At 52.9% G+C, this 24,958-nt stretch overlaps 1 protein-coding gene across 2 annotated transcripts in view; it reads left to right on the plus strand.

Annotated features, from left to right (window-relative positions):
- Positions 1-21,307: 21,307 nt before the first annotated feature.
- COPRS (coordinator of PRMT5 and differentiation stimulator) overlaps positions 21,308-24,958 on the plus strand; it is a 52,752-nt gene continuing 49,101 nt past the window's right edge. For both annotated transcript variants that reach the window (XM_073565272.1, XM_073565273.1), the window contains exon 1: positions 21,308-21,759. In XM_073565272.1, the coding sequence (XP_073421373.1) occupies positions 21,742-21,759 (18 nt within the window). In that variant the 5' untranslated portion in view covers positions 21,308-21,741. The remainder of the gene's footprint in view (positions 21,760-24,958) is intronic.

Consider the following 24,958-nt stretch of genomic DNA (forward strand, 5'->3'; position numbering starts at 1 on the left):
AGTGACTACAGACAGTGTCAGGTCAGCGCCGTTATACTGATTACACTGATACCTGTGATCAGGATTGTGCTCAGTGACTACAGTGTCAGGTCAGCGCCGTTATACTGATTACACTGATTCCTGTCAGCAGGATTCTGCTCAGTGACTACAGACAGTGTCAAGTCGGCGCCGTTATACTGATTACACTGATACCTGTCAGCAGGATTGTGCTCAGTGACTACAGACAGTGTCAGGTCGGCGCAGTTATACTGATTACACTGATTCCTGTCAGCAGGATTGTGCTCAGTGACTACAGTGTCAGGTCAGCGCCATTATACTGATTACACTGATACCTGTCAGCAGGATTGTGCTCAGTGAGTACAGACAATGTCAGGTCAGCGCCGTTATACTGATTACACTGATACCTGTGATCAGGATTGTGCTGTGACTACAGTGTCAGGTCAGCGCCGTTATACTGATTACACTGATTCCTGTCAGCAGGATTCTGCTCAGTGACTACAGACAGTGTCAGGACGGCGCCATTATACTGATTACCACTGATACCTGTCAGCAGGATTGTGCTCAGTGACTACAGACAGTGTCAAGTCGGCGCCGTTATACTGATTACACTGATACCTGTCAGCAGGATTGTGCTCAGTGACTACAGACAGTGTCAGGTCGGCGCAGTTATACTGATTACACTGATTCCTGTCAGCAGGATTGTGCTCAGTGACTACAGTGTCAGGTCAGCGCCATTATACTGATTACACTGATTCCTGTCAGCAGGATTGTGCTCAGTGACTACAGACAATGTCAGGTCGGCGCAGTTATACTGATTACACTGATACCTGTCCGCAGGATTGTGCTCAGTGACTACAGACAATGTCAGGTCGGCGCCGTTATACCGAATACACTGACACCTGTCAGCAGGATTGTGCTCAGTGACTACAGTGTCAGGTCAGCGCCGTTATACTGATTACACTGATTCCTGTCAGCAGGATTCTGCTCAGTGACTACAGACAGTGTCAGGACGGCGCCATTATACCGATTACACTGATACCTGTCAGCAGGATTGTGCTCAGTGACTACAAACAGTGTCAGGTCGGCGCCGTTATACTGATTACACTGATACCTGTCAGCAGGATTGTGCTCAGTGACTACAGACAGTGTCAAGTTGGCGCCGTTATACTGATTACACTGATACCTGTCAGCAGGATTGTGCTCAGTGACTACAGACAGTGTCAGGTCGGCGCAGTTATACTGATTACACTGATTCCCGTCAGCAGGATTGTGCTCAGTGACTACAGTGTCAGGTCAGCGCCATTATACTGATTACACTGATTCCTGTCAGCAGGATTGTGCTCAGTGACTACAGACAGTGTCAGGTCGGCGCCGTTATACTGATTACACTGATATCTGTGATCAGAATTGTGCTCAGTGACTACAGACAGTGTCAGGTCGGCGCCGTTATACTGATTACACTGATATCTGTCAGCAGGATTGTGCTCAGTGACTACAGACAGTGTCAGGTCGGCGCCGTTATACTGATTACACTGATACCTGTCAGCAGGATTGTGCTCAGTGACTACAGACAGTGTCAGGTCGGCGCCATTATACTGATTACACTGATACCTGTCAGCAGGATTGTGCTCAGTGACTACAGACAGTGTCAGGTCAGCGCCATTATACTGATTGCACTGATACCTGTCAGCAGGATTATGCTCAGTGACTACAGACAGTGTCAGGTCGGCGCCGTTATACTGATTACACTGATACCTGTCAGCAGGATTGTGCTCAGTGACTACAGACAGTGTCAGGTCGGCGCAGTTATACTGATTACACTGATACCTGTCAGCAGGATTGTGCTCAGTGACTACAGACAGTGTCAGGTCGGCGCCGTTATACTGATTACACTGATATCTGTGATCAGAATTGTGCTCAGTGACTACAGACAGTGTCAGGTCGGCGCCGTTATACTGATTACACTGATACCTGTCAGCAGGATTGTGCTCAGTGACTACAGACAGTGTCAGGTCGGCGCCGTTATACTGATTACACTGATACCTGTCAGCAGGATTGTGCTCAGTGACTACAGACAGTGTCAGGACGGCGCCATTATACCGATTACACTGATACCTGTCAGCAGGATTGTGCTCAGTGACTACAGTGTCAGGTCAGCGCCGTTATACTGATTACACTGATACCTGTCAGAAGGATTGTGCTCAGTGACTACAGACAGTGTCAAGTCGGCGCCGTTATACTGATTACACTGATACCTGTCAGCAGGATTGTGCTCAGTGACTACAGACAGTGTCAGGTCGGCACAGTTATACTGATTACACTGATTCCTGTCAGCAGGATTGTGCTCAGTGACTACAGTGTCAGGTCAGCGCCATTATACTGATTACACTGATTCCTGTCAGCAGGATTGTGCTCAGTGACTACAGACAATGTCAGGTCAACGCCGTTATACTGATTACACTGATACCTGTGATCAGAATTGTGCTCAGTGACTACAGACAGTGTCAGGTCAGCGCCGTTATACTGATTACACTGATACCTGTGATCAGGATTGTGCTGACTACAGTGTCAGGTCGGCGCAGTTATACTGATTACACTGATACCTGTCAGCAGGATTGTGCTCAGTGACTACAGACAGTGTCAGGTCGGCGCAGTTATACTGATTACACTGATACCTGTCCGCAGGATTGTGCTCAGTGACTACAGACAGTGTCAGGTCGGCGCCGTTATACTGATTACACTGATACCTGTCAGCAGGATTGTGCTCAGTGACTACAGACAGTGTCAGGTCAGCGCCGTTATACTGATTACACTGATACCTGTCAGCAGGATTGTGCTCAGTGACTACAGTGTCAGGTCGGCGCCGTTATACTGATTACACTGATACCTGTCAGCAGGATTGTGCTCAGTGACTACAGTGTCAGGTCGGCGCTGTTATACTGATTACACTGATACCTGTCAGCAGGATTGTGCTCAGTGACTACAGACAATGTCAGGTCAGCGCCGTTATACTGATTACACTGATACCTGTCAGCAGGATTGTGCTCAGTGACTACAGACAGTGTCAGGTCAGTGCTGTTATACTGATTACACTGATACCTGTCAGCAGGATTGTGCTCAGTGACTACAGACAGTGTCAGGTTGGCGCCGTTATGCTGATTACATTTCATGTGGTGCTCTGATTAGTTATTCATCTGTATGGCTTCTGACAGGTCACTGATCCTCACTGACCCGCCCCCTAGTTTACACAATGAATATTATATATATTGAAAAAACTCCCCTTCTGCGGGCAGGTGCCGGCGGTGGTGCCTGCGCTGCAGCCTGATTGTATGTGTAATGTGCGGTAAATTTTTTTATGGTACACATTAATTGATAAAAAAAACAGTCTGAAAGTTGCGCAAGCCGCACCTGCGCGATAACAGCTATAGGCGGTCCGATAACCGCTGCTGTGTAGGTGCTAGCGGCGCAAAATTGGAGGAGGATTTTTTTTTCTCTAGCAAAATTGCGCTGCCGGCGCCTTCACAGGAGCAGTTATCGGACCGCCGATAGCTGTTATCGCGCAGGTGCGGCTCGCGCAATTTTCAGACTGATTTTTTTTTATGAATTAATTACTGATGAGCGAATAGTGAAATATTCAGATTCAGGAAAATCGTCATGAATAATTTCTAATATCCGTGCACTCGTACCGAATAACGAATCCAACACAAGTCAATGCGAATATGTTTCTGCTGGACCCAACAAACAGGTCTGGGGGCTGAGAAAAAAGCTGAAATTGACGGGAAAGAGCTAAAACTACATGGGAGCAGCCTGGAGAAGATGCCTCATGCCTGGCTCACATATGGGATCTGGGAATAATGTTGTCAGACTATTGCGCCCGTTTTACGGATTTATAAAAAGACCTATGAAACCAAACCAAATTTTTTTTTTTAAGGGAAAAATACTAAGAAACGTTATCTCTCTAATTTTTGTGAGTCTACTGCTGCTGCCATGTGTAATAAAGCTGATATCTTAAAAAAAATTGCCACACATTGCGAGATATATTGAATTCGTACATAACACCTCTGTGAGGATACCTGTCAAAAATAAAGCCAAGAAATTATTTTTTCACAAGCATAAAGCATTCAATATGAGAAAGGGTGACGTTAAAGGATGTGGTGGTGCCGGACAAGTCCGTGTGACAGATGAGAAGGTGACTGGATCTCCTTTCAAAATTTGGTCAGCGCACTACACCACTGATGAACCCAGGCAAGTGCGAGGATGTTGTGGGTTGAATGGCAGACAAAGCACCACAAAGTCTTCCACACGGTCCAGTCTCAGTAGCCAAGAGGCTGGACCTCTGAATCCTCAACCAGGTCCTCCTTCCTCCCACCATCAAGAGTCCGAGGAGACATACGACTGCAACGCTGGCCACTCTGAGGAACTGTTTACGCTCCCTTGTAATTTGTCAGGCCTCTCAAAGTGGGTCATGAGGAGGTGGGATGCAGCGATGCCCAAAGATTTGAGTACCTATGTCCAGGAGAAAGCCACTTTGGGGAAGGTCAATTCATACCTGAAGAGGTGGGGGATAATCATGACACACAGTTGCTATCAGGTCAGCCTCAAATCGCAACTCAGAAGGAGGATCAGATTAAGGAATTGGAAGCCAACGTGGTCGATGATGAGGCCACTGAACCAGCCTGGCACAGTGGCACGCCTAGCGAGCAGAGCAGTGCAGACAGAGATGGAGCCATAGAAAGAAAACAGGAAAGAAGAGGTTGTGGTTTCACCAGAGGGAGAACTCTCAACTATTCCACAGAGCCCCCCTACTTGGCTAGATAACAGGCCAAGGGTGCGTTGTTCCCCTGTATGGCAGTTTTTTTCTGAAATTCCTTCAGACAAAACAACTGTAATTTGCAGCATCTGCCAAACCAAGCTAAGAAGAGGCAAGAACACTGCCAACCTGAGCACCACCAGCATGCAGAAGCACATGGCAGCCAAGCACCCCAGTAGGTGGAAGGAACCCCTGGGTACAAAATCTGTGTCTGATGGTAAAACTACTGCCCCTTCCCCTGTGCTACGGCCTTCCCAATCTGCTGTCCATGAAGCAGGCGTTGATGCCTCCTGCCCACAACCTAAAGTTGCACAGACGCAACAGTCAGGCACCACGTCCAGTTCGTTGTCCCAGTGCAGCGTTCACTTGTCCCTGCGCCAGACATTTAACAGAAAGCAGAAATATCCAACAGACCAAAATGCTAAACACCCACTTTGCCAGATTGCTAGCCCTGAAAATGTTGCCATTTCAACTTGTGAACTGAGTCTTTCCGCGACCTCTTGGTGGTGGCAGCACCAAGATACTCGATTACCAGCAGAGACTATTTTTCCCAGTGTGCCGTCAATGCTTTTCATAAGCACGTATTACACAATATCAGCCGTGCTCTGGCCAGCGCAGTCACAGGGAAGGTCCACCTAACCACAGACACGTGGATAAGTTCTTGTGGACAGGGACGATACAGTTCCTTCACGGCACACTGGGTTAACCTGGAGGAGTCTGTGACATCACACATTTACCCACACCAAGATTAGCAGTTCAAACTTCCATCACGGCTTCAGTCTCCTCATATTCCACTTCCTGTCTCTCCTTCTCTTCCTCAGAGGAACTAGCCTTCCCATCACTCCCCAGCTGGGAGGTCTGCAGCACTGCCTTGGCGAAGCAGCAGCGCGCTCTACTGAAGTTCATCTATTTATGTTTTCAAGCTCACAACCAGCCGAGCTGTTGAAAGAGATGAAAGAACACACCGATCAGTGGCTCTCCCAGCTGAACCTCCAACCAGGTCTGGTTGTGTGCAATAATATGCGTAACTTGGTGGTGGCTTTAAAGCTCGGCAAGCTGGTACACGTACACTTTAAATTGCCTTGTCCCCGACTGATTTGTGACCTGCCCACAAGCTGGAATTCAACCTTCCATATGTTGGTAAGGCTTATTGAGCAGCAGAGGGCAGTGTCTAAATTCCAGCTTCTCAATGACCATCAGAGTAACACTCAGCCCCCATACATAACAACTGCCGAGTGGGTGTGGATCGCTGACATATGTGAGGTTCTTCAAGTACTGCACCAAGATGGTGAGTGCTGATGACGCTATTGTCAGCGTAACCATCCCGGTGCTCTGTCTATCAAACCATTTGCTGCAGAATCTCAAAGAGTAAGCTTTGAATGCCGAGCAGGTGGCTATGGAGCAAGATTGTACAGTGGCTGATGCCACACAGCCCAGCCTCACATAGTATTTTCAGGCCACATTGGGTGATGACGAGGAACAGGAGGATGAGGAGGAACAGGAGTTGTTGATCTGCGCTGCAGAGGGGACTCCCAATCCCAGGTTCATGCCTGTCCAGCATGGATGGCCTGAAGAGAAGGAGGAGGAGGCGATGCGCAGTGAGAAGGATAGGATGATTAGTGCTCTTCCTGGTGAGGACAATGAATGTTTGACTCTTTGTAGTGTGCTACACATGGCAGAGTTCATGTCCAAATCCCTTTCCCAAGACCCTCACGTGAAACACATTTTGTCCAACATGAAATACTGGCTGTGCACCTTTCTTGACCCACGGTACAAGGAGAAACTCAGGGGGAGAATGTCCACCAACTGGGCCATTTTCATGAGACCATTTTATCAGCAAGGGCTATCTGTGGGTGTAACTATGACAGGGAGGGAAAAGTTGACCAAGATGGTGAAGGAGTACTTAAAGGGGTTGTCCGGGCTTTTCACATAATCTCAGTGCATATCTGGGCTGCAGAATGCTGACAATAAGTAATTTACCTTCTGTGGCCAGTTTGCAGGGTTTGCTAGATATCATCTCTTGCTTGTAAGAAAAACGTCCAGGGGGGTGTGTTCTGGCATTGAAATGAGAACTGGTCGTTTCCTCCTCAATAGTTTCACTTTCCATAGATCACTGTTCAGCGTGTGTCAGGGGGAGGAGCAGCTGGGTGGTTCTGCTCTCTGCACTGAGGCTGCTAGAGGGGGAGGATTTGTTACTGTGTGAGGAGGGCTTGTTCATGTGGACGGGGAGGGCCTGTTGCTATGGAGGGTGGGGTTGTTGCTATAGAGGGAATGTTTTTAGTAGAGTAGGAGGAAACGACCATTTCTCATTTCAATGCCAGAACACACCCCCCTCGGACAAGCTAGAGATGATATCTTGGAAACGGTGCAGACTGGCCACAGAAGGTAAATTACTTATTGTTAGTATTCAGCAGCCCAGATATGCACTGAGATTATGTGAAAATCCCGGACAACCCCTTTAAGTGACCATATCAGCATCCTTCCTTATTCTTCAGTGCCCTTTAACTATTCGTTGTCCAGGCTGCACACTTGGCCCGACCTCTCCTTGTACGTCTTAGAGGTGCTGCCATGCCCTACCGCGAGAGTGTTGTCTGAGTGGGTATTTAGTTCGGCAGGTGCCATCATAACGGATTCACGGCTAACCTCAACACCACAACCTAAACCCCAACACCAACCCTAGCCCCAACCCTAACCCTAGCACCAACCTTACCCTTAGCCCAACCTAAACTCTAGCTCTAACCCTAGCCCCAACCCTAACCCAACGCTGACCCTAGCTCTAACCTTAACCTAAACCTAGCTCAACCCTAGCTCTAACTCTAGCCCCAATCCTAACCCTAGCCTACCCTAATCCTAGCTCTAACCCTAACCTTAGCCCAATCCTAACTCCAGCTATAACTCCAACTATAACCCCAACCATAACCCTAACGGAAAAAAATACATTTTTTTATTTTATTATTTTTACCTAACTAAGGGGATGATAAAGGGGGGGGGGGTTGATTTACATTTTTTTATTTTGATCATTGTGATAGGGTCTATAACAGTGATCAAAATGAACCAATAGGAGAAATCTATTGTTGCCGGCATGCAGATCTCGGCGGGCGCACTGCGCATGCGCCTGCCATTTTCTTCCCGGAAGAAGACGGCGAGGACTGGGGGGACACAGCCAGAAGGAACGGGGGACACTGCAGGTACCAGGGGGTCTCTGGGGACCCATTACGCTCTCCTATGATGTCCTAGATCATATCAGAGGAGGGAGAGAAAAAAAATGGGAAATTAGACTTTATTTTTGCGGTTGCAGTTATTGCATGAATAACAGTGATCACGAGACTGGGGACGGTAAACACTGACCCAAATCATGTTCTCCGGGGTGTCAGCTAGCCCTGGTAGCCGAGACCCCAGAGATTTTCCGACTCTGGGGGGGCGCTATAACCATATTTCTCAGCTCCGTTAAAAAACGACGCTGAGGAATAAGTCCCCTTAACTGCTGCCATTAAAATGCATATCGGCGGTCGTTAAGGGGTTAAGCAATAAACAACGAATATTCTTTATCAATCAGATTTTAAAATGGATGTTACTATACGCTGACACTGAGGAATATTATTCTAACTAATATTTCCCTCTACAAATAGCTGATTTGTATATGATGGTAGTGGATGAAACCCTCCCTAGTTCACCCTAATCCCACAACCTGTTCCTAACACTAAACTAGACGACACAGTGGAGAATAGCAGAGATCTGCAGCATGCGCTTGCAATCATGAGAGCACCCAGGTGCCTGCCTTTCGCCCTCCCTCCTATTAAATCTCTCGCTATGCTATCTCCACCTAACAAACAAGTCATCTCTTCACAGTCTTCAGCTCTTACAAGAGCTTTTTGGAATGAATAAGCTCCTATCACTCTCCCTACGCTCACACTACGCTCTCCCTACGCTGCTTCCGGCTGCAATGTGGGGAGACGGCGCTGGCAGGGATTCAATATCCCCTATGATTCTGTAAGGCCAGCCAATCACGGTAATGCCACACCAAAGATGGCACCGGCATTACGGTGATTGGCAAGCCATCCCAGCATGTTCATTGGCTGCTAATAAAGCCAAAACATACTGTGCGGGTCACTCCAATACACCAAGACGAATACGTAATACCTCGCCAAGTAACGAATAGCCCGAATACCGTAATGTTTCTGCAGGTAACGAACAGTGTCGAATGTATTCGATCATCACTAGAATAAAAAACTGTACATTATATATGCGGATACAAATCCAGCTCACCAGACATAGCATTCCAACATCGGAGCACGAGACCGCTGTGTCAAAGCGCACAATCCATTTGGTATCAAGATTAAGAGTGCTTAGCCACTCGAAACGCGTAGATCGATCGCATGCCTTGTAACTCATGCTGGCTTTTAAACCTCATTTCTATTGAGTGAATAAAGAATATTTTTCACTACATCGTGGAGCTGGACAAAGTTTTTCTCATTGCCTTACATTATACATGCACCACAAAGGCAGCACAGTTGGCTCCTGCCTGCAGAAGGGGATTTTTTTAAATATATACATAAATATATAATATTAATTATGAAAAATAGGGGCAGGTCAGTGAGGGATCAGCGACCTGTCAGAAGCCATACTGATGAATACCTAATCAGAGCACCACATAAAGCCCCGCCCACCCAAAGCTCCACAGCCTCACCCACAGCTCCGCCCAGAGCCTCACCCACAGCTCCACCCACAGGCTGCCTCAGAGCACAAGAATCACAATAACTCAAAACTTCTAACACAAATTACAAAACAACCACAAGACAGATTTCATCACCAGGGATCATTGTAATCAGTATAACGGCGCTGACCTGACAGTGTCTGTAGGTTACTGAGCACAATCCTGCTGAAAGGTTACTTTAATAAACCAGCCTGGACATTTTACTGAAACCGCCTCCTGTGCCTACCTCAACTGCAACCAAGAGAGTAGAAACCCTACCAAGTATACAGTGTGTCCGTACAGTCAGGGTGCACTTCTGACCAGTCACAGGAAAGCAACAAAAGGCGATAGAAATGTGAAATCTGCTCCAAATAAAAGGAAAACCCTCCCAATTTTCAGCTGACTGATGGCCGTCTACCAAAACGGGGCGTCTCCACCAAACTGCCGGATTCCTTCGATTGCTTATCCCACCGAGTAATGTTATTCCGATGTGATGGCGCTTCGTTATAAACGCAACAATATTCACGTAGCACTTTGGTCACGGATTCTGAAAAACTGAAAACTGGGAGGGTTTTCCTTTTATTTGGAGCAGATTTCCCATTTTCCTCTTTTGTTGCTTTCCTGTAACTGGTCAGAAGTGCACCGTGACTTTACGGACACTGTATACATGAACAGTGTTATGTGCCAGCTGGTCGGGGTACATATTACCTCTCTGTCCTTTCTCGGCTGCATGCTCTTGTTTAGGCAGTCATTCCCAGATTGGTAGAAGATGGATATCTCACCTCATAGCGGCCATGTTTTGCGTCATCTCGTAGTTCCCCACTATCAGGTGTGTGGTGTCCTCCTCCAGCTCCTCGCTCTCCAACATCAGCAGCGCAACGTCCTGCAGCAGATCCTCATGCTCCTGCCGCTGCCGCCTCCACATAGGCAGCCAAAAAACCAGGTAACCGATCACAAAGACGACGGCAAGCCCGGCCACCAGCGCCAACACCGCCATACTGCCGGGAAAGAAAACACGTGAGTCACAGCCGCTAATTTCATCCACAATCCTCTACAGTCACCCCCATCATCCACAAACCTCTACAGTCACCTCCCATCATCCACAACCCTCTACAGTCACCTCCATCATCCACAACCCTCTACAGTCACCTCCATCATCCACAACCCTCTACAGTCACCTCCCATCATCCACAACCCTCTACAGTCACCTCCCATCATCCACAACCCTCTACAGTCACCCCCATCATCCACAAACCTCTACAGTCACCTCCCATCATCCACAACCCTCTACAGTCACCTCCATCATCCACAACCCTCTACAGTCACCTCCATCATCCACAACCCTCTACAGTCACCTCCCATCATCCACAACCCTCTACAGTCACCTCCCATCATCCACAACCCTGTACAGTCACCTCCCATCATCCACAACCCTGTACAGTCACCTCCCATCATCCACAACCCTGTACAGTCACCTCCCATCATCCACAACCCTGTACAGTCACCTCCCATCATCCACAACCCTGTACAGTCAACCTCCAATCATCCACAACCCTCTACAGTCACCTCCATCATCCACAACCCTCTACAGTCACCCCCATCATCCACAACCCTCTACAATCACCTCCCATCATCCACAACCCTCTACAGTCAGTTCCATCATCCACAACCCTGTACAGTCACCTCCCATCATCCACAACCCTCTACAGTCACCTCCATCATCCACAACCCTCTACAGTCACCCCCATCATCCACAACCCTCTACAGTCACCCCCATCATCCACAACCCACTAGTCACCCCCATCATCCACAACCCACTACAGTCACCCCCATCATCCACAACCCACTACAGTCACCCCCATCATCCACAAACCTCTACAATCATGTCACCCCCATCATCCCCAACCCTCTACAGTCACCTCCCATCATCCACAACCCTCTACAGTCATTTCCATCATCCACAATCCCCTACAGTCACCCCCATCATCCCCAACCCTCTACAGTCATTTCCATCATCCACAATCTCCTACAGTCACCCCCATCATCCGGAACCCTCTACAGTCACCTCCATCACCCACAACCCTCTACAGTCACTTCCATCATCCACAACCCTCTACAGTCACCTCCATCATCCACAAACCTGTACAGTCACCTCCCATCATCCACAAACCTCTACTATCATGTCACCTCCATGATCCACAACCCTAAACAGTCATCTCCATCATCCACAATCCCCTAGTCACCTCCATCATTCACAACCCCCTAGTCACCTCCATCATTCACAACCCCCTAGTCACCTCCATCATTCACAACCCCCTAGTCACCTCCATCATCCACAACCCCCTACAGTTACCCCCATCATCCACAACCCCCTACAATCACTTCCATCATCCACAACCCCCTACAGTCACCTCCATCATCCACAACCCTATACAGTCACCCCCATCATCCACAAGCCTCTAGTCTCCATCATCCACATCCCTCTAGTCACCTCCATCATCCACAACCCCCTACAGTCACCTCCATCATCCACAACCCTCTACAGTCTCCTCCATCAACAACCCTCTACAGTCACCCGCATCATCCACAACCCCCTACAGTCACCTCCATCAACCACAATCTTCTACAGTCACCCCCATCATCCACAACCCCCTAGTCACCCCCATCATCCACAACCCCCTACAGTCACCTCCATCATCCACAACCCTCTAGTCACCTCCATCATCCACAACCCTCTAGTCACCTCCATCATCCACAACCCCTTACAGTCACCTCCATCATCCACAACCCTCTAGTCACCCCAACCCTCTACAGTCACCCTCCCATCATCCACAACCCTCTACAGTCACCCCCATCATCCACAACCCTCTACAGTCACCCCCATCATCCACAACCCTCTAGTCACCCCCATCATCCACAACCCTCTACAGTCACCTCCATCATCCACAACCCTCTAGTCACCCCCATCATCCACAACCCTCTACAGTCACCTCCATCAGCCACAACCCCCTACAGTCACCTCCATCATCCCATCACAGAAGACAATATTCTGCCACCATCTTCACCTTGACGACATATTGTCTAGATACTGACTGATGATCAGAGATGTTGACAGGAGAGGAATTACAGGGGGCACTTACTTATATGAGCTACGGATGTACGAGTTTTGCTCCATGAAGAATAAGGAAATGCCAATGTTTGTTTAATGAACTTGTTCTACCGGCTGCCGTGTACTGCCGGAAGCCATTCTTAAAGGGACAGTCTACCATACAGCCCACCGAAACCCGTAAGTATGACGGCCAGTGTCCTGTACAGTGCTCCACCAGAACCAGCGCCTATAATGGTCAGTCTCCTGTACGGTCAGTCTACCGCCAGAACCAGCGCCTATAATGGTCAGTCTCCTGCACAGTCAGTCTACCACCAGGACCAGCGCCTATAATGGTCAGTCTCCTGTACAGTCAGTCTACCGCCAGAACCAGTGCCTCTAATGGTCAGTCTCCTGTACAGTCAGTCTACTGCCAGGACCAGCACCTATAATGGTCAGTCTCCTGTACAGTCAGTCTACTGCCAGAAACAGCACCTATAATGGTCAGTCTACTGCCAGGACCAGCGCCTATAATGGTCAGTCTCCTGTACAGTCAGTCTACGGCCAGAACCAGCACCTATAATGGTCAGTCTCCTGTACAGTCAGTCTACTGCCAGGACCAGCGCCTATAGTGGTCAGTCTCCTGTACAGTCAGTCCACCGCCAGGACCAGCGCCTATAATGGTCAGTCTCCTGTAGTCAGTCTTCCGCCAGGACCAGCACCTATAATGGTCAGTTTCCTGTACAGTCAGTCTTCCGCCAGGACCAGCGCCTATAATGGTCAGTTTCCTGTACAGTCAGTCTACTGCCAGGACCAGCGCCTATAATGGTCAGTCTCCTGTACAGTCTACCGCCAGTACCAGCGCCTATAATGGTCAGTCTCCTGTACAGTCATTCCACCGCCAGGACCAACGCCTATAATGGTCAGTCTCCTGTAGTCAGTCTTCCGCCAGAACCTATAATGGTCAGTCTCCTGTACAGTCAGTCTTCCGCCAGGACCAGCGCCTATAATGGTCAGTTTCCTGTACAGTGAGTCTACTGCCAGGACCAGCGCCTATAATGGTCAGTCTCCTGTAGTCAGTCTTCCGCCAGGACCAGCACCTATAATGGTCAGTTTCCTGTACAGTCAGTCTACTGCCAGGACCAGCGCCTATAATGGTCAGTCTCCTGTACAGTCAGTCTACTGCCAGGACCAGCGCCTATAATGGTCAGTCTCCTGTACAGTCAGTCCACCGCCAGGACCAGCGCCTATAATGGTCAGTCTCCTGTACAGTCAGTCTACCGCCAGAACCTATGAGGGTCAGTCTCCTGTACAGTCAGTCTTCCGCCAGGACCAGTGCCTATAATGGTCAGTCTCCTGTAGTCAGTCTTCCGCCAGAACCAGCACCTATAATGGTCAGTCTCCCGTACAGTCAGTCTACCGCCAGAACCTATAAGGGTCAGTCTCCTGTACAGTCAGTCTTCCGCCAGGACAAGTGCCTATAATGGTCAGTCTCCTGTACAGTCAGTCTACCGCCAGTACCAGCGCCTATAATGGTCAGTCTCCTGTACAGTCAGTCTACTGCCAGTACCAGCGCTGTTATGAGTTCATTTTCCCCTTCACCATTGAGGTCTGATGAACTCCCTCTTCTGGTGAAGGAAGGTAGTGAGGCTGATTACCAAACACCAGAGCTGGTAGAGGATGACTGGGTGCCGGGAATTGCTGACTGGACATAAGGCAGCCGACGCCCTTCTGCCTCGCTGGTGATTTCTCTGAGGGATTCTAGGAGACCAGTCTGATTCCTGCTCCTCAAAAGCTACGTTTTCTGCCTTGCTTTTTGCATTTGTGTTTTGGTTTTAGTTTGCCTTGCTTTTCTGGATTCTGCAATTCCCTGCTGGGGTGAGCTGAATTCCTTTTTGTCTTTTTGCTCTGTCTTCAGAAAATACCTGAGTACTGACATAGTCTTTTTGAAGCCTAGCGTCTTCAGGGCCTTTTTCCCTGTCAGTCTGTTAGCTCTTGTTTTGATAGGGTTTTTGGCGGATTGCAGACAGCAGCTTTTCTATCCTGTCCTATCTAGTTAGCTTGGGCCCCATCATTTGCTCAGTCTATCTTTCTATCTGTGTTAGTGTTTTTTCTTCTTGCTTCACCGTCATTATATGTTGGGGGCTGCCTATTGCTTTGGGGTCTGCTCTGGGGCAGTTTAGATTTCCCTTTCTCTCTTTAGGCTACCGCCAGAACCAGCGCCTATAATGGTCTGTCTCCTGTACAGTTAGTCTACTGCCAGGACCAGCGCCTATAATGGTCTGTCTCCTGTACAGTCAGTCTACTACCAGGGCCAGCGCCTATAATGGTCTGTCTCCTGCACACTCAGTCCACCGCCAGAACCAGCGCCTATAATGGTCTGTCTCCTGTACAGTTAGTCTACCGCCAGGACCAGCGCCTATAATGGTCAGTCTCCTGTACAGTCAGTCTACCGCCAGAACCAGCGCCTATAATGGTCAGTCTCCTGTACAGTCAGTCTACCGCCAGGACCTGCGCCCTTAATGGTCAGTCTCCTGCACACTCAGTCCACCACCAGGACCAGCACCTATAATGGTCTGTCTCCTGTACAGTCAGTCTACTGCCAGGACCAGCGCCTATAATGGTCTGTCTCCTGTACAGTTAGTCTACTGCCAGGACCAGCGCCTATAATGGTCTGTCTCCTGTACAGTCAGTCTACTGCCAGGACCAGCGCCTATAATGGTCTGTCTCCTGTACAGTCAGTCTACTGCCAGGACCAGCGCCTATAATGGTCTGTCTCCTGTACAGTTAGTCTACTGCCAGGACCAGCACATATTATTAACACAAGGTGTATTCCCTTAACCACTTCGTGCCCCGTGCAGACTTAGTACAGCTCCTCCACTATGTTGTAAAAATTGCACATACTCCAAAAATCCAAGGCACCCGGCATCTTCCTTCCATATAAATTATTTTTCTTGACACCAGTGTCCACACAGGAAAATCATAATACATCCCCACATAAGTGAATATTAGGAAAAAAAAGAGGGCCCAATGCAAAAGAATGAAATTTAAAAATTTAATTATTTGATTGAGTCATTGTAAAATAATGTTAAAAATTCAAGCAGAAAGAAAATGTGGTTTGCTAACAAAATAAAAAACATGATGAGCGCATCCTGTATAGAGCCTTCATTTCAGGGCATAATATTCAAAATTGGCCTATCCTGGCTAAACCCACCCAAAGCTCCATGCCATAAAGCGGCTTTACCATGGACAGATAGTATGTTAAAGCCTGAAATAAAGTGCAAGTGCTTAATTCAGGAGGCTATATATAAAGTTACAGAGTGCTTTCAGGTATTTTCCTAATATTCCAAATACTTGTAAGTACTCTATAACTTTATATGTAACCTCCTGCGGGAGAGATGCCACCAGCACCGCTGCGGGAAAGACGTCATGGGCACCACTGCGGGAGAGATGCCACCAGTGCCGCTCCGGGAAAGACTCATGGGCACCACTGCGGGAGAGATGCCACCAGGACCGCTGCGGGAAAGACGTCACCGGCATCACTGCGGGAGAGATGCCACCAGCACCGCTGCGGGAAAGACGTCATGGGCACCACTGTGGGAGAGATGCCACCAGCGCCACTGCAAAAAGAGAGAAGTCACCAACAAAGCTGCGGGAGAGACATCACCATCATCGCTATGGGAGAGATGCCACCAGCACTGCTGTGGGAAAGACGTCACCGGCACCACTGCGGGAGAGATGCCACCAGCACCGTTGCGGGAAACAAGTCACCAGCGTCACTGAGGGAGAGATGCCACCAGCACCGCTGCGGGAGAGACGTCACCGGCATCACTGCGGGAGAGATGCCACCAGCACCGCTGCGGGAAAGACGTCACCGGCATCACTGCGGGAGAGATGCCACCAGCACCGCTGCGGGAAAGACGTCACCGGCATCACCGGGAGAGATGCCACCAGCACCGCTGCGGGAAAGACGTCATGGGCACCACTGCGGGAGAGATGCCACCAGTGCCGCTGCGGGAAAGACTCATGGGTACCACTGCGGGAGAGATGCCACCAGCACCGCTGCGGGAAAGACGTCACCGGCATCACTGCGGGAGAGATGCCACCAGCACCGCTGCGGGAAAGACGTCATGGGCACCACTGTGGGAGAGATGCCACCAGCGCCACTGCAAAAAGAGAGAAGTCACAAACAAAGCTGCGGGAGAGACATCACCATCATCGCTATGGGAGAGATGCCACCAGCACTGCTGTGGGAAAGTCACCGGCACCACTGTGGGAGAGATGCCACCAGCACCGTTGCGGGAAAGACGTCACCGGCATCACTGCGGGAGATGCCACCAGCACCGCTGCGGGAAAGACGTCATGGGCACCACTGTGGGAGAGATGCCACCAGCGCCACTGCAAAAAGAGAGAAGTCACCAACAAAGCTGCGTGAGAGACATCACCATCATCGCTATGGGAGAGATGCCACCAGCACTGCTGTGGGAAAGACGTCACCGGCACCACTGCGGGAGAGATGCCACCAGCACCGTTGCGGGAAACAAGTCACCAGCATCACTGCGGGAGAGATGCCACCAGCACCGCTGCGGGAAAGATGTCATGGGCACCACTGCGGGAGAGATGCCACCAGAGCCACTGCAAAAAGAGAGAAGTCACCAACAAAGCTGTGGGAGAGATGTCACTGGCAACGCTGTGGGAGAGACATCACCATCATTGCTATGGGAGAGATGCCACCAGCAGCTCTGAAAACATGGCGACTCAGACGTCACTGGCACCGCTGCAGGATATAGCACCAACACTGAAAAAGGTGAGGGACAGATGTAACCAGCAGGAGATATGGCACCGTTGCAGGAGAAATTACACTGACATCGCAGTGGGAGAGACGTCTCAGGCACCGCTTTGAGAACACAGAGGCTCAGGCTGAAGTCTCTGAAGTGGCAACTCCGAGAACAAGGTGGCTCAGACAAACTTCTGAAGTGGCGGTTCCGAGAACACGAAGGCTGAGACTAAAGTCTCCAATGTTGTGACTCTGAGAACATGGAGGCGGCTCAGACTGACATCTCCGGAGTGGTGGCTCAGAGAAGATCGAGGCGGCTCAGGCTGACATCTCTGGAGTGGTGGCTCAGAGAAAACAGCGGCTCAAACTGACGTCTCTGAAGTAGCGGCTATGATAACATGACGGGGGTTCAGGCTGATGTCTCTGAAGTGACTGCTCTCATAACACAGTGGGTTAGGCTGAAGCCTCTAAAGTGGTGGCTTCAAGAACATGATGGCGACTCCCAGTAAAGGCGGCAGTTCAGGCTGACGTCTGAGTGGCGGTTCCCAAAACACGGTGGCTCAAACTTGCGTCCCCGAAGAGGTGGTTTCGAGAACACGGCAGCTCACACTAACGTCTCTGAAGTGGCGGCTCCGAAAGCATTGTTGCTCAGACTGATGTCTTTGATGTGACGGCTACGAGAACATGGCATTTCAGGCTGATGTCTTTGAAGTGGCTGCTCTGAGAACACTGCAGGGGCTCGGACAGAAGACTCTGAAGTGATGGCTCAGAGAACACAGCGGCTCAGGCTGATGTCTCTGAAGTGGCTGCTCCAAGAACACGGTGGTTCAATATGAAGTGGCGGCTCAAAGAAAACTCTAGGGGCTCAAACTGACGTCTCTGAAGTGGTGGCTCCGAGATCACGGCAGCTGAATTATCTGAAGTGGCGGCTGTGAGAACATGGTGGCACCTCAGGCTGATGTCTCTAAAGTGGTGGATCCCAGAACAGAGTGGCTCAGACATACAACTCCGAAGAGGTGGTTCTGAGAACACGGCAGCTCATACTAATGTCTCTGAAGTGGTAGTTCTGAAAATATGGTGGTGGCTCTGATTGTCTCTGAAGTGGCGGCTCCGAGAACAAGCCGGGCTCAGTCTAAGGTCTCTGAAGTGGTGACTCTGAACATGGCTGGGGCTCATGCTGACGTCTCTGAAGTGGCGGTTCCGAAAATATGGTGGCTCAGGCTGACGTCTCTGAAGTGGCGGCTATGAGAACATGGCGGGGGCTCAAGCTAATGTCTCTGAAGTGATGGCTTCGAAAGCATGGCGGCTCAGGCTGACGTCTCGGAGGTGGCGGCTCCAAAACACTGTAGGGGTTCAGGCTGACGTCTGAGGTGGTGGCTCCGAAACACTGTAGGGGATCAGGCTGACGTCCCTGAAGTGGCGGCTCCGAGAACACGGCAGCTCAGAGTGACGTTTCTGAAGTGCTCTTAAGAACATGGCAGCTCACACTTCCGTCTCTGAAGTGGCGGCTATGAGAGCATAGCAGGGGGCTCAGGCTGACGTCTCTGAAGTGGTAGCGCTGAAAACATGGAAGCTCAGGCTATCGTCTCTAAGGTGGCGGCTCCGAAACACTAAGGGCTTAGACTGAAGTCTCTTAAGTGGCAGCTCCAAGAACACGGCGGCTCAGGCTGACGTCTCTAAAGTAGCGTCTGTGAGAACATGGCAGGGGTTCAGGATGATGTCTCTGAAGTGGCGCTCTGAGAACACGGCGGGGGTTCAGGCTGATGTCTCTGAAGTGGCGACTCAGACCATAGCGGGGGTTCAGGCTGACGTCTCTGAAGTGGTGGCTCTGAGAGCATAGCAGGGGCTCAGGATGAGGTCTCTGAAGTAGCTGCTCTGACAGCATGGCGGGGGCTCAGGATGAGGTCTCTGAAGCGCCGCTCTGAGAACACGGTGGCTCAGACTAAGGTCTCTGAAGTGGCGACTATGAGAGCATAGCTGGGGTTCAGGCTGACGTCTCTGAAGCGGCGCTCTGAGAACACGGCGGGGGTTCAGGCTGACGTCTCTGAAGCGGCGCTCTGAGAACACGGCGGGGGTTCAGGCTGACGTCTCTGAAGCGGCGCTCTGAGAACACGGCGGGGGTTCAGGCTGACGTCTCTGAAGCGGCGCTCTGAGAACACGGCGGGGGTTCAGGCTGACGTCTCTGAAGCGGCGCTCTGAGAACACGGCGGGGGTTCAGGCTGACGTCTCTGAAGTGGCGCTCTGAGAACACGGCGGTGGCTCAGACTGATGTCTCTGAAGTGGCGACTCAGAGCATAGCTGGGGTTCAGGCTGACGTCTCTGAAGTGGCACTCTGACAACACGGCGGGGGTTCAGGCTGATGTCTCTGAAGTGGCGCTCTGACAACACGGCGGGGGTTCAGGTTGACGTCTCTGAAGTGGCTGCTCCGAGAACAAGGCGGGGGTTCAGGCTGACGTCTCTGAAGTGGCGGCTCCGAGAGCATAGCAGTGGCTCAGGATGAGGTCTCTGAGGTGGCGGCTCCGAGAGCATGGCGGGGGCTCAGGATGAGGTCTCCGAGGTGGCGGCTCCGAGAGCATGGCGGGGGCTCAGGATGAGGTCTCCGAGGTGGCGGCTCCGAGAGCATGGCGGGGGCTCAGGATGAGGTCTCCGAGGTGGCGGCTCCGAGAGCATGGCGGGGGCTCAGGATGAGGTCTCCGAGGTGGCGGCTCCGAGAGCATGGCGGGGGCTCAGGATGAGGTCTCCGAGGTGGCGGCTCCGAGAGCATGGCGGGGGCTCAGGATGAGGTCTCCGAGGTGGCGGCTCCGAGAGCATGGCGGGGGCTCAGGATGAGGTCTCCGAGGTGGCGGCTCCGAGAGCATGGCGGGGGCTCAGGATGAGGTCTCCGAGGTGGCGGCTCCGAGAGCATGGCGGGGGCTCAGGATGAGGTCTCCGAGGTGGCGGCTCCGAGAGCATGGCGGGGGCTCAGGATGAGGTCTCCGAGGTGGCGGCTCCGAGAGCATGGCGGGGGCTCAGGATGAGGTCTCCGAGGTGGCGGCTCCGAGAGCATGGCGGGGGCTCAGGATGAGGTCTCCGAGAGCATGGCGGGGGCTCAGGATGAGGTCTCCGAGAGCATGGCGGGGGCTCAGGATGAGGTCTCCGAGAGCATGGCGGGGGCTCAGGATGAGGTCTCCGAGAGCATGGCGGGGGCTCAGGATGAGGTCTCCGAGAGCATGGCGGGGGCTCAGGATGAGGTCTCCGAGAGCATGGCGGGGGCTCAGGATGAGGTCTCCGAGAGCATGGCGGGGGCTCAGGATGAGGTCTCCGAGAGCATGGCGGGGGCTCAGGATGAGGTCTCCGAGAGCATGGCGGGGGCTCAGGATGAGGTCTCCGAGAGCATGGCGGGGGCTCCGAGAGCATGGCGGGGGCTCAGGATGAGGTCTCCGAGGTGGCGGCTCCGAGAGCATGGCGGGGGCTCAGGATGAGGTCTCCGAGGTGGCGGCTCCGAGAGCATGGCGGGGGCTCAGGATGAGGTCTCTGAGGTGGCGGCTCCGAGAGCATGGCGGGGGCTCAGGATGAGGTCTCTGAGGTGGCGGCTCCGAGAGCATGGCGGGGGCTCAGGATGAGGTCTCTGAGGTGGCGGCTCCGAGAGCATGGCGGGGGCTCAGGATGAGGTCTCTGAGGTGGCGGCTCCGAGAGCATGGCGGGGGCTCAGGATGAGGTCTCTGAGGTGGCGGCTCCGAGAGCATGGCGGGGGCTCAGGATGAGGTCTCTGAGGTGGCGGCTCCGAGAGCATGGCGGGGGCTCAGGATGAGGTCTCTGAGGTGGCGGCTCCGAGAGCATGGCGGGGGCTCAGGATGAGGTCACTGAGGTGGCGGCTCCGAGAGCATGGCGGGGGCTCAGGATGAGGTGTCTGAAGTGGCGGCGTCCTCCAGCACACACCAGACCCTGACACGGTAGCGAAGACGGGAGAAATCACAGCTCTGGCTCCAGAACAAGGCCAGCAGAAAACAAACACTGCCTTGTCATCAAAGGGTTAAAGGGCTGGTCCCACGGTGGGCGGGGAGTGGAATCCATCAGGTTCAGTGCGCACCCAGCAGAGGTCAGGGCTCACAGGGAGCAGCTGCTGCACCCACCGACATTATCCACAACGCCACTTCCGGGAGATAGGGCTTCAAATGGAGGAGGCCCAGCCCCTTCCTGTGACATCATCCCCTCACACGGTCACATGGCCGTGACGTCAGCTGAGGGACACTCCACCACTGGGACTGCGCCCTGCCCTATCGCCTCTGTATCGCTCCACTTCCGGGTCCCCTTCCTGGGGGCGGGGCTTTCTCAGGCTCCGGGCGGGGGCGTGGTCTTTATATGACGTATCTTCGCCTGTGCGGAGTAATCACGTGATGGAGGAAGAGCAGCCAGTAAGTGAGAGGCGGGAAAACGGCTGACAGGGCACGTGACCTGTCATCCAGAGGCCTGAGGCCTCCCCTCCCCCTGTGTGCGGAGCCCTGACTGACCCCAGTGTGTGTGCGGAGCCCTGACTGACCCCAGTGTGTGTGCGGAGCCCTGACTGACCCCTGTGTGTGTGTGCGGAGCCCTGACTGACCCCAGTGTGTGTGTGCGGAGCCCTGACTGACCCCTGTGTGTGTGTGCGGAGCCCTGACTGACCCCAGTGTGTGTGCGGAGCCCTGACTGACCCCTGTGTGTGTGTGCGGAGCCCTGACTGACCCCAGTGTGTGTGTGCGGAGCCCTGACTGACCCCAGTGTGTGTGTGCGGAGCCCTGACTGACCCCAGTGTGTGTGTGCGGAGCCCTGACTGACCCCTGTGTGTGTGTGCGGAGCCCTGACTGACCCCAGTGTGTGTGTGCGGAGCGCTGACTGACCCCAGTGTGTGTGTGCGGAGCCCTGACTGACCCCAGTGTGTGTGTGCGGGTCCCTGACTGACCCCAGTGTGTGTGCGGAGCCCTGACTGACCCCTGTGTGTGTGTGCGGAGCCCTGACTGACCCCAGTGTGTGTGCGGAGCCCTGACTGACCCCAGTGTGTGTGTGCGGAGCCCTGACTGACCCCTGTGTGTGTGTGCGGAGCCCTGACTGACCCCTGTGTGTGTGCGGAGCCCTGACTGACCCCTGTGTGTGTGTGTGTGTGTGTGTGTGGAGCCCTGACTGACCCCTGTGTGTGTGTGTGTGTGTGTGTGGAGCCCTGACTGACCCCTGTGTGTGTGAGTGTGTGTGTGCGGAGCCATGACTGACCCCTGTGTGTGTGGAGCCATGACTGACCCCTGTGTGTGTGTGTGTGTGTGTGTGTGTGTGTGTGTGTGTGTGGAGCCCTGACTGACCCCTGTGTGTGTGTGTGTGTGTGTGTGGAGCCCTGACTGACCCCTGTGTGTGTGTGTGTGTGTGTGCGGAGCCCTGACTGCCCTGTGTGTGTGGAGCCATGACTGACCCCTGTGTGTGTGAGTGTGTGTGTGCGGAGCCATGACTGACCCCTGTGTGTGTGTGTGTGCGGAGCCCTGACTGCCCTGTGTGTGTGGAGCCATGACTGACCCCTGTGTGTGTGCAGAGCCCTGACTGACCCGTGTGTGTGTGTGTGTGTGTGTGTGTGTGTGTGTGTGTGTGCTGAGCCCTGACTGACCCCTGTGTGTGTGCGTGTGCGGAGCCATGACTGACCCCTGTGTGTGTGCGCGGAGCCCTGACTGCTGTGTGTGTGTGTGTGTGTGCATATGCGTGCGGAGCCCTGACTGACCCCTGTGTGTGTGTGTGCGAAGCCATGACTGACCCCTGTGTGTGTGTGCGGAGCCATGACTGACCCCTGTGTGTGTGTGCGGAGCCCTGACTGCTCTGTGTGTGTGTGTGCGGAGCCCTGACTGCTCTGTGTGTGTGTGTGCGGAGCCCTGACTGCTCTGTGTGTGTGTGTGCGGAGCCCTGACTGCTCTGTGTGTGTGTGTGCGGAGCCCTGACTGCTCTGTGTGTGTGCGGAGCCCTGACTGCTCTGTGTGTGTGCGGAGCCCTGACTGCTCTGTGTGTGTGCGGAGCCCTGACTGCTCTGTGTGTGTGTGGAGCCCTGACTGCTCTGTGTGTGTGTGTGTGTGTGTGTGTGTGTGTGCGGAGCCCTGACTGACCCCTGTGTGTGTGGAGCCCTGACTGACCCGTGTGTGTGTGTGTGCGCGGAGCCCTGACTGCCCTGTGTGTGTGTGCGGAACCCTGACTGCCCTGTGTGTGTGTGTGGAGCCCTGATTGACCCCTGTGTGTGTGTGTGCGGAGCCCTGACTGACCCCTGTGTGTGTGTGTGTGGAACCCTGACTGACCCCTGTGTGTGTGTGTGCAGAGCCCTGACTGACCCCTGTGTGTGTGTGTGTGTGTGCAGAGCCCTGACTGACCCCTGTGTGTGTGTGTGTGCAGAGCCCTGACTGACCCCTGTGTGTGTGTGTGTGCAGAGCCCTGACTGACCCCTGTGTGTGTGTGTGTGCAGAGCCCTGACTGCCCTGTGTGTGTGTGCGCAGAGCCCTGACTACCCTGTGTGTGTGCGGAGCCCTGACTGACCCCAGTGTGTGTGTGTACGGAGCCCTGACTGCCCCGTGTGTGTGTACGGAGCCCTGACTGCCCCGTGTGTGTGCGGAGCCATGACTGACCCCTGTGTGTGTGCGGAGCCATGACTGACCCGTGTGTGTGTGTGTGTGTGTGCGGAGCCCTGACTGACCCGTGTGTGTGTGTGTGCAGAGCCCTGACTGACCTGTGTGTGTGTGTGTGTGTGTGTGTGAAGCCCTGACTGACCTGTGTGTGTGTGCAGAGCCCTGACTGACCTGTGTGTGTGTGCAGAGCCCTGACTGACCTGTGTGTGTGTGCAGAGCCCTGACTGACCTGTGTGTGTGTGCAGAGCCCTGACTGACCTGTGTGTGCGGAGCCCTGACTGCCCCGTGTGTGTGTGTGCGGAGCCCTGACTGCCCCGTGTGTGTGTGTGCGGAGCCATGACTGACCCCTGTGTGTGTGTGTGTGTGTGTGCGGAGCCATGACTGACCCCTGTGTGTGTGTGTGTGTGCGGAGCCATGACTGACCCCTGTGTGTGTGTGTGTGCGGAGCCATGACTGACCCCTGTGTGTGTGTGCGGAGCCATGACTGACCCCTGTGTGTGTGTGTGTGTGTGCGGAGCCATGACTGACCCCTGTGTGTGTGTCTGCAGAGCCCTAACTGACCACTGTGTGTGTGTGTGTGCGGAGCCCTGACTGCCCTGTGTGTGTGTTTGTGTGCGGAGCCCTGACTGTCCTGTGTGTGTGCGGAGCCCTGACTGCCGTGTGTGTGTGTGCGGAGCCCTGACTGACCCCTGTGTGTGTGCGGAGCCATGACTGACCCCTGTGTGTGTGCGGAGCCATGACTGACCCCTGTGTGTGTGTGGAGCCATGACTGACCCCTGTGTGTGTGTGTGCAGAGCCCTGACTGCCCTGTGTGTGTGTGTGCGGAGCCCTGACTGCCCTGTGTGTGTGCGCAGCCCTGACTGCCCCCTGTGTGTGTGCGCAGCCCTGACTGACCCCTGTGTGTGTGCGCAGCCCTGACTGACCCCTGTGTGTGTGTGTGCGCAGCCCTGACTGACCCCTGTGTGTGTGCGCTGATCCCTGACTGACCCCT

Source organism: Dendrobates tinctorius, unplaced genomic scaffold (genome assembly GCF_039654945.1).
Source record: "Dendrobates tinctorius isolate UK_male_01 unplaced genomic scaffold, ASM3965494v1 ptg000631l, whole genome shotgun sequence".
Taxonomy (NCBI): domain Eukaryota; kingdom Metazoa; phylum Chordata; class Amphibia; order Anura; family Dendrobatidae; genus Dendrobates; species Dendrobates tinctorius.